General features: G+C 43.8%; 1 protein-coding gene across 1 annotated transcript in view; it reads right to left on the reverse strand.

The window, feature by feature from the left end:
- Positions 1-9,147, reverse strand: part of NHSL3 (NHS like 3) — an 86,389-nt gene extending 77,242 nt beyond the window's left edge. The window contains exon 1 of the mRNA XM_083173846.1: positions 8,582-9,147. Coding sequence (XP_083029972.1) covers positions 8,582-8,756 — 175 coding nt within the window. The 5' untranslated portion in view covers positions 8,757-9,147. The remainder of the gene's footprint in view (positions 1-8,581) is intronic.
- Positions 9,148-10,583: the final 1,436 nt, after the last annotated feature.

The raw sequence follows: 10,583 nt of genomic DNA on the forward strand, positions 1-10,583 counted from the left end.
GTCTGGGCAACATCGCCCAATGTGTATGGGTCAGCGATTATGTGGGAGCGCTCATTAGCACTCACCGCTGCCCCATATACACTGGGGGCCAGATTCTATAAGCTTCAAAAGTGATAAAATGGAGAGTCATAAACAGACAGCCAATCAGCTCCTACCTGCCATGCCACAGACTGTGTTTGAAAAATGTCAGGCAGGAGCTGATTGGCTGGCTGTTTATCACTCTCCATATGATCACTTTTGAAGCTTATAGAATCTGGCCCCCAGTGTGTATGGGGCAGCGGTGAGTGCTAATGAGCGCTCCCACATAATCGCTGACCCATACACATTGGGCGATGTTGCCCAGACTATCGATAAAGATGATGAGGAAAATTACTGACCTGAAAATTGATGCTCTGTGCATACACTCTGAGCGATTTTCGCCCTTATCAGTGATTTATCCGGGGGTGGACGACTTTCCACCCTGTCGTTCATCCGCTGGTAATACCATCATCCCACTGTAAACGCGTAGAACACAGTCCCAGGTATACATAGCTACTTTAACCCCTTGAGTGGTGGGTTTTGCTGGGGCAGGACAAACCTATCAGGGCAGGTTTGTCCTGCCCCAGAAGTACCCACCACATTAAGTTGCAAGCCCCCCTCCCTCGCCTCCGCTCCGGCGATAGTACGCCAGCGCTTCCCTGCAGTGCTGCCGCTGTCCCCTCTGCCTAAGCCGCCTGTCACATTCAGCAGTGAAGTCGGCGGCAAGCTGGGGGATGTTCGCGGCGGCTCGGGAGGAGTCTGGTGCCTGAGCACTCCCGAGTCCCCTCGAGCCGCGCCGACCACACCCGAGCCTGCCGCCGACGGGCGGCTGGCTGGCGGGTCACCGGAGGTCCAGGGTATCGATTGACGGAGCGAAGGTGACGGGGGGACTGGAAGGGTGTGGGAGAGGGCTCTAGAGGTGCTGCACCAGTGTTGCACACCTGGACACCACTGGTGCACACCTATTCTGCATTAGTGATATGACCGGAAATATTCCGGGACAGCCCGCTGCGGCAGCGCAGCTGAGCCAGGAATATCTCCGGGCATACAACTCAAGGGGTTAAGGGCCTTGTTCTGGTTCACTCCTTTTGGCAAATTCCTTCTTAGATGGATAAAACCATGTGCACTGCAGGTGTAAATGTCCAGAGAGAATTAGATTTGGGTGAGTTATTTGGCTTCTGTGCAGGGCAAATACTGACTGCTTTATTTTTACACTGCAATATAGATCTCACTATGAAGTAAAACCCCACTCAAATCTAACTCTCTCTGCACATGTCACATCTACCCCACCTGCAGTGCACATGGATTTGTCCAACTAAGAAGGAATTTGGCAGAAGGAGTGAATCAGAATAAGGCCCCTAAAACGTGATCATCCCATGTAAATAAAAAAAAACATATAGCCATCATCTCCATAAAAGCACATAGAAAATGGTCCCAGGTATACATATCTGCGATAAAAACCTGATCACCCCACGTAAATAAAAATGTTATAGCCTTCACCTCCTTGGAAACGCATATAAAAAACAGTCCCAGGTATACATATTGGCAATAAAAACCTGATCATCCCACATGGCTATAACTTTTATATTTATCATCCCCCTGGAAACGGATTGAAAACTATCCCAGGTGTAATTATCTGCGATAAAAACGTGATCATCCCACGTAAATAGAAAAGATATAGCCATCATCCCACTGGAAACACATTCAAAACCGTCCCAGGTATAATTATCTGCGATAAAGACGTGATCATCCCACGTAAATAGAAAAGATATAGCCATCATCCCACTGGAAACACATTCAAAACCGTCCCAGGTATAATTATCTGCGATAAAGACGTGATCATCCCACGTAAATAGAAAAGATATAGCCATCATCCCACTGGAAACGCAAAGAAAACTGTCCCAGGTGTAATTATCTGCGATAAAAAGCTGATCATCCCACATAAATAGAAAAGATATAGCCATAATCCCCCTGGAAACGCAAAGAAAACTGTCCCAGGTGTAATTATCTGCGATGAAATTGTGATCATCCCACGTAAATAGAAAAGATATAGCCATAATCCCCATGGAAACGCATTGAAAACTGTCCCAGGTGTAATTATCTGCGATAAAAAGCTGATCATCCCACATAAATAGAAAAGATATAGCCATCATCCCCCTGGAAACGCATTGAAAACGGTCCCAGGTGTAATTATCTGCGATAAAAACGTGATCATCCCACGTAAATAGAAAAGATATAGACACCATCCCCCTGGAAACACATTCAAAACCATCCCAGGTATAATTACCTGCGATAAAAAGCTGATCATCCCACGTCAATAGAAAAGATATAGCCATAATCCCCCTGGAAACGCAAAGAAAACTGTCCCAGGTGTAATTATCTGCGAGGAAATTGTGATCATCCCACATAAATAGAAAAGATATAGCCATCATCCCCCTGGAAACACATTCAAAACTGTCCCAGGTGTAATTATCTGCGATGAAATTGTGATCATCCCACGTAAATAGAAAAGATATAGCCATAATCCCCATGGAAATGCTTTGAAAACTGTCCCAGGTATAATTATCTGGGTACTTGTGAGTTATCCGGGCGTCCGATTTTTTGATTGTATGCCTTAAGTTAAGGCATACAATCAGATGCGATGCGATGCGATATCGCATCGCATCGCATCGCATCGCATGCGATCATCGGATGCGATGACCCGATTTTTCCATAGGAATCAATGTTAAAATGATTCCTATGGAAAAAGGGGTCCTTTTCATACCCCTACTATCCAAGTGGGCATGGAGTTGGATATAAACCTGTGGCGAGCGTAGCGAGCCACCGAGCCCGAAGCGTGGCGAGCGAAGCGAGCCCCGCGAGGGGACGGTATTCTGTGTCCCCTCGCGGGGCTCGCTACGCTCGCCACGCTTCGGGCTCGGTGGCTCGCTACGCTCGCCACAGGTTTATATCCAACTCCATGCCCACTTGGATAGTAGGGGTATGAAAAGGACCCTTTTTCCCATTGAATTCCATGTTAAAATGGACTCAGTCCATTTTAACATTGATTCCTATGGAAAAATCGGGTCATCGCATCGCATCCGATGGTCGCATGCGATGCGATGCGATGCCCCGATCCGACCCGATTTCAAAATCGGACGCCCGGATAACTCACAAGTACCATTATCTGCGATAAAAAGCTGATCATCCCACATAAATAGAAAAGATATAGCCATAATCCCCCTGGAAACGCAAAGAAAACTGTCCCAGGTGTAATTATCTGGGATGAAATTGTGATCATCCCATGTAAATAGAAAAGATATAGCCAACATCCCCCTGGAAACGCATTCAAAACTGTCCCAGGTGTAATTATCTGCGATGAAATTGTGATCATCCCACGTAAATAGAAAAGATATAGCCACCATCCCCCTGGAAACACATTCAAAACCGTCCCAAGTATAATTATCTGCGATAAAAACCTGATCATCCCAAATAAATAGAAAAGATATAGCCATCATCCCCCTGGAAATGCTTTGAAAACCGTCCCAGGTATAATTATCTGCGATAAAAACCTGATCATCCCACATAAATAGAAAAGATATAGCCATAATCCCCCTGGAAACGCAAAGAAAACTGTCCCAGGTGTAATTATCTGCGATAAAAAGCTGATCATCCCACATAAATAGAAAAGATATAGCCATAATCCCCCTGGAAACGCAAAGAAAACTGTCCCAGGTGTAATTATCTGCGATGAAATTGTGATCATCCCATGTAAATAGAAAAGATATAGCCAACATCCCCCTGGAAACGCATTCAAAACTGTCCCAGGTGTAATTATCTGCGATAAAAAGCTGATCATCCCACATAAATAGAAAAGATATTGCCATCATCCCCCTGGAAACGCATTGAAAACGGTCCCAGGTGTAATTATCTGCGATAAAAACGTGATCATCCCACGTAAATAGAAAAGATTTAGCCACCATCCCCCTGGAAACACATTCAAAACCATCCCAGGTATAATTACCTGCGATAAAAAGCTGATCATCCCACGTAAATAGAAAAGATATAGCCATCATCCCCCTGGAAACGCATTCAAAACTGTCCCAGGTGTAATTATCTGCGATGAAATTGTGATCATCCCACGTAAATAGAAAAGATATAGCCATAATCCCCCTGGAAACGCAAAGAAAACTGTCCCAGATGTAATTATCTGCGATGAAATTGTGATCATCCCACGTAAATAGAAAAGATATAGCCATAATCCCCATGGAAACGCATTGAAAACTGTCCCAGGTGTAATTATCTGCGATAAAAACGTGATCATCCCACGTAAATAGAAAAGATATAGCCACCATCCCCCTGGAAACACATTCAAAACCGTCCCAGGTATAATTATCTGCGATAAAAACCTGATCATCCCAAATAAATAGAAAAGATATAGCCATCATCCCCCTGGAAATGCTTTGAAAACCGTCCCAGGTATAATTATCTGCGATAAAAACCTGATCATCCCACATAAATAGAAAAGATATAGCCATAATCCCCCTGGAAACGCAAAGAAAACTGTACCAGGTGTAATTATCTGCGATAAAAAGCTGATCATCCCACATAAATAGAAAAGATATAGCCATAATCCCCCTGGAAACGCAAAGAAAACTGTCCCAGGTGTAATTATCTGCGATGAAATTGTGATCATCCCACGTAAATAGAAAAGATATAGCCATAATCCCCATGGAAATGCTTTGAAAACTGTCCCAGGTATAATTATCTGCGATAAAAAGCTGATCATCCCACATAAATAGAAAAGATATAGCCATAATCCCCCTGGAAACGCAAAGAAAACTGTCCCAGGTGTAATTATCTGGGATGAAATTGTGATCATCCCATGTAAATAGAAAAGATATAGCCAACATCCCCCTGGAAACGCATTCAAAACTGTCCCAGGTGTAATTATCTGCGATGAAATTGTGATCATCCCACGTAAATAGAAAAGATATAGCCACCATCCCCCTGGAAACACATTCAAAACCGTCCCAGGTATAATTATCTGCGATAAAAACCTGATCATCCCAAATAAATAGAAAAGATATAGCCATCATCCCCCTGGAAATGCTTTGAAAACCGTCCCAGGTATAATTATCTGCGATAAAAACCTGATCATCCCACATAAATAGAAAAGATATAGCCATAATCCCCCTGGAAACGCAAAGAAAACTGTCCCAGGTGTAATTATCTGCGATAAAAAGCTGATCATCCCACATAAATAGAAAAGATATAGCCATAATCCCCCTGGAAACGCAAAGAAAACTGTCCCAGGTGTAATTATCTGCGATAAAAAGCTGATCATCCCACATAAATAGAAAAGATATAGCCATAATCCCCCTGGAAACGCAAAGAAAACTGTCCCAGGTGTAATTATCTGCGATAAAAAGCTGATCATCCCACATAAATAGAAAAGATATAGCCATAATCCCCCTGGAAACGCAAAGAAAACTGTCCCAGGTGTAATTATCTGCGATGAAATTGTGATCATCCCATGTAAATAGAAAAGATATAGCCAACATCCCCCTGGAAACGCATTCAAAACTGTCCCAGGTGTAATTATCTGCGATGAAATTGTGATCATCCCACGTAAATAGAAAAGATATAGCCATAATCCCCATGGAAACGCATTGAAAACTGTCCCAGGTGTAATTATCTGCGATAAAAAGCTGATCATCCCACATAAATAGAAAAGATATAGCCATCATCCCCCTGGAAACGCATTGAAAACGGTCCCAGGTGTAATTATCTGCGATAAAAACGTGATCATCCCACGTAAATAGAAAAGATTTAGCCACCATCCCCCTGGAAACACATTCAAAACCATCCCAGGTATAATTACCTGCGATAAAAAGCTGATCATCCCACGTAAATAGAAAAGATATAGCCACCATCCCCCTGGAAACGCATTCAAAACTGTCCCAGGTGTAATTATCTGCGATGAAATTGTGATCATCCCACATAAATAGAAAAGATATAGCCATCATCCCCCTGGAAACGCATTCAAAACTGTCCCAAGTATAATTATCTGCGATAAAAAGCTGATCATCCCACATAGATAGAAAAGATATAGCCATAATCCCCCTGGAAACGCAAAGAAAACTGTCCCAGGTGTAATTATCTGTGATGAAATTGTGATCATCCCATGTAAATAGAAAAGATATAGCCAACATCCCCCTGGAAACGCATTCAAAACTGTCCCAGGTGTAATTATCTGCGATGAAATTGTGATCATCCCACGTAAATAGAAAAGATATAGCCATAATCCCCATGGAAACGCATTGAAAACTGTCCCAGGTGTAATTATCTGCGATAAAAAGCTGATCATCCCACTTAAATAGAAAAGATATAGCTATCATCCCCATGGAAACGCATAGATAACTGTCCCAGGTTTAATTATCTGCGATAAAAAGATGATCATCCCACGTAAATAAAAAAGATATAGCCATCATCCCACTGCTTAGACATAGAAAACAGTCCCAGGTATAATTACCTGTGAAAAAAACATGATCATCCCATTTAAATAGAAAATATATAGCATCATTCCACTGGAAATAAACAATATAGGTATGTGTAGTTTAATATACAATAAAAATGGGATAATGCACTTTTTACTGCAAATTATAAGGACAAAAGACACTTAGATGGTCTGAATGACATATAATTTGATGTTTACACCTTTTTTTTTTAGTTCGTTAAGGTTGAAATCAGTAAAAATTGTGACATCTAGTGTATTGGAGGTGAACTGCACTCAATCATCCCGATCATCCCTTTCTGCAATCATCCTTTTAGTACATCCCCTTAATAACTCCCCTAACAGGGTGCGTCTTGCATTAATCAGTACTGTATGCGGTGTTGGGATTATCATTACTGATATAGGTCATGTAATAAATTTAGAGAAGATGATAGGTTTCAGTGCTCTCTAGCTGTGACTGCTGTTTGGTATACCTCATTGTATGTTAGGATTCCACTGAAATACATACTTCTGTATAAATCTATGTCAAATATTAGACCTTTATTCCCTACAGAAAACCATGAGCAACAAGAACAATATGGAATGGTCTGCTCACAGCAGTTCTGAATGTATGAGCTTAGACAACATGTTGTGGCCCAACCTAGATAGCTGTATATAACAGCATGCAGAACATGTACAAACGTGAATATGGATCTACAGCGCCTCAGGTAGGCCAACTACTTACATATTCCTAAGTAATAGGAAGATCTGAACTCATGGCACATACACATCTGTGCTTCTGTTCCAGTAGGTACAGGACCCCCAATCTTTGTGCTGCCCTTGTCCCTAACCTTTTCTCCAGGTATTTTTAGGTCATGTGGGTAAAGGGGTAATGATAGCATCCCAATGATTTTTAAAAGGCTCCAATCATTTTAATTGTATTATGATCCTGTTTGCATTCAGTACTGCGTAATGTTGGAGCTTTTATACATGAAGTATAATAAATCCCATTATCCATAGAGAGATGTTAGGCATCAATTTGCCACTTGTCTCCCCATGTCAGAGATGATGTACATTACTTCACCCTACTCACTGTGTACAGCTATACTAATACAGTCCTGTGACTACTGTAGAAGGTTATTGCACCAAAATAATGCAAGTGTAATTAAGTGTGTGCGGTTTCCTAGCAGCACTGTTTTCAGGGAGTGCATGTGTCACCTCATGATATTTCTCTGCAAAGTCACTCTATAAGAATCACTGGAGATAGCCATTTTGAATGTCCTTTGACCTCAATTGCGTGTTCTTGCACTTCCACAGAAATTGCTTAGATAACCGATAACTACTGTACATAAAAAAACATTGCAAGAAATATTCTTAAAAACAACTAAATTTTATTAGAAAGAAGCTAATCCAAACTTAAATCTTTTATCCATGAATTAGTAGATATTATTTAAAAATAAAAAAAAAGTTTATCATGTGACTCCTGGGGGTCAAATTTGTATTCCATTTCAATGACAGGACAAACTAAATCATCCACACTTTGTGCAACAGTGTCAATAAATAATCAAATTTAGATGTTTTAGCCTGTGACTTTTTAATATACTGTATTCTCCATAAAATGTCTCACCAATAATGGTTAGATCTTAGAACATGGTTAAATAGCAACACAATGATTCATCCGAAAATTGAAAATCTGCTGTTTCATTTCTCCCAGGAATGACGAATAACTCAGTAGAGGCACCTCTGTGAGGCCTGGAGTCTGGCACTGCCCAACCTCCTTGTACTAGATTCTGAAGCACTAGAAGCAACATCCTCAGCTGCTCTTGCAAACTATACAGAGCAGAACAAGTGCATTGGATTCACTGCTGCCCAGATTTGCAGGCTTCGCTGTCAGGCTTCCCCTTAAAGTATGTAGTGCGCCATGGTGCGACGTAGCAATCTAGCGCAACCCGTACAGACCCATATGGCAGCATAGACCTAAAAGCAGCAAAACACCTGCCTGTCTGGGTACCCTCCCTTCCAGCAGCCACCCTGCCTGCAGTGCCCGGTACAGCCAGCAGCGCGCCGCCTCCCACCCGGCGCTCTCACCTTTGCTCTCCTGCAACTTGGCCTCTGACTTTTTCTTCTTGCGCCCACGTAGCCAGCTCAGTGCCCGCCGCAGGGTGCCAGGTTTGTGCTTCTTCTTCTTGGGCTCTAAAGCGCCCGATTCTGGGACAGGGGGCAAGGGGTCATGGTCTGGCGGGAGGGCGGTCTGGGCAGACATGTTTCAGATGGCGGGGGGCATGCTGCCACTGAAGCTGCCAGGCTGATGCATCGGGCGCACAATTCCAACTCGGGCGGCTCCTTGGACCAGTCTCCGTGTGTGGTGCGGGATGCTATCCACGTGTCCGGCGCTGCGCTCTAATCCTCCCCGGGACTGCAGGCTGCGCGTCCCCGGTTGCCCCCCCAGTGTCCCGCCGGGCTCTCTCACTCTCCAGGAGTCTCCCCGCTAGTTCTCTCCGGGCTCCTCCTCCCGCAGCTTCCGCATTCCAGCCCCGGAGGCGGAGCTCGACACACCTGGGACACCGGGGACATCACGCCTGGGACAGCGCTGTGGCCTATCTCCTGCTCACCTTCCCTCCCAGCGCCTGTCCCGAAGCTGCCAGATCTGCCCCAGATACCCAGCGCCTGCAGCCTCCCCTTATCCGATTCCTACTGCTACCATCCTGCTGCTCTGCATGCCCACGGAGGCTGCCCAGCATGTACACAGAAATGCATCACACAGCTGTCAGCACACACTATACAGCACACACATGACATATATGATCTGTCGGCGTGCACGTTAAACATACAAGTGTATGCGTACACGTACATATAGCTTTATGGTGATTTCGGTACATAAGGGTTAAAATATGGGCTAAGGGCCGTGTCTTATTAACCCATTGTTTTCATGCTCCACCCTCAGTAAACATGATCCGTTGTCATAACATTGGGCTCGTCCTAAAATCTCTTCCAGCCCCATTAGACACGTTAGAAGAATAGCACCACTGTCTGCAGCAGAGAGAGGAGGGGGGAAAGTACATACACAACACACTGCGAGGTCACACAAATACAGACAATGTCACACAGCACTGGAAAGTAGATTCAGGCGGATCATTTTTAAAAGTTGACTTTAGAGATATGTAAAGGTCATAAAGCTTTATCTTATCACATGGATCGCACAAATAAGTTAAGCTGGGTACACATATGTACAATTTAATTTTTCTTGCGACCGTTCGATCGACCGAATACACGTTCGGCCGTCCGAAACATACGACCGATCTGCGCGTACACATATGTACAATTGTACTTGCGACGTCCGATGTACTCCCGTCCAAACAATCGCAAGAAAAAGATTGTACCACCGTACACACTCTCCCGTTCTGGCTATTCGCACGATAAAAATGTACACAACATTATCATAATGGGCTGGATTTAAAAGAGCATACCAAAACGAGGCGTGATCACGGAACAAAGAATCGTTCGTGTAGTACAGTGAATAGAGCCGTGACTATTCAGATCATTGCTAGCTGTACTGGATATACGTACGTTCGTTCGTCTATCGGTGCATTTGGGCCTTTTTAATCATGAGCTTGAGGAGAAGGAAGGCTCGTGCGTGCATTTTGGCTGCTATGGCCATTAGATTGCGGGCTATTAAAAAAAGAAAAAGGACCAAGAATCGGAGCTGCTGGACCAGAGACTGGCTTCTGAGGAGAGACACCTTCTCCCACATGCCATTGCTAAAGGAGATACGGGAGAACAATCCTGATGATTTCAGGAATTATCTCCGTATGGATGACGCTACCTTTATGGAGCTGCTGACACTGGTTACCCCTTTAATAGAGAGAGAGGACACCTATTTCAGGAGGCCCATTTCTGCAGAGCAGAGACTGGTGGCAACGCTGCGTTACCTGGCAACAGGCAGGACCCTTGCCGACCTGAGATTCACCACCGCAATCTCATCTCAAGCGCTGGGGTTGATAATACCAGACACCTGTGATGCCATCGTCCAAGTTCTTCAGGACAAATACATGAAGGTAAATATGGAAATTACATACATGTCCCCCATATG

This window comes from Crinia signifera, chromosome 2 (assembly GCF_055691185.1).
Source record: "Crinia signifera chromosome 2, ASM5569118v1, whole genome shotgun sequence".
In the NCBI taxonomy this organism is placed as follows: Eukaryota; Metazoa; Chordata; class Amphibia; order Anura; family Myobatrachidae; genus Crinia; species Crinia signifera.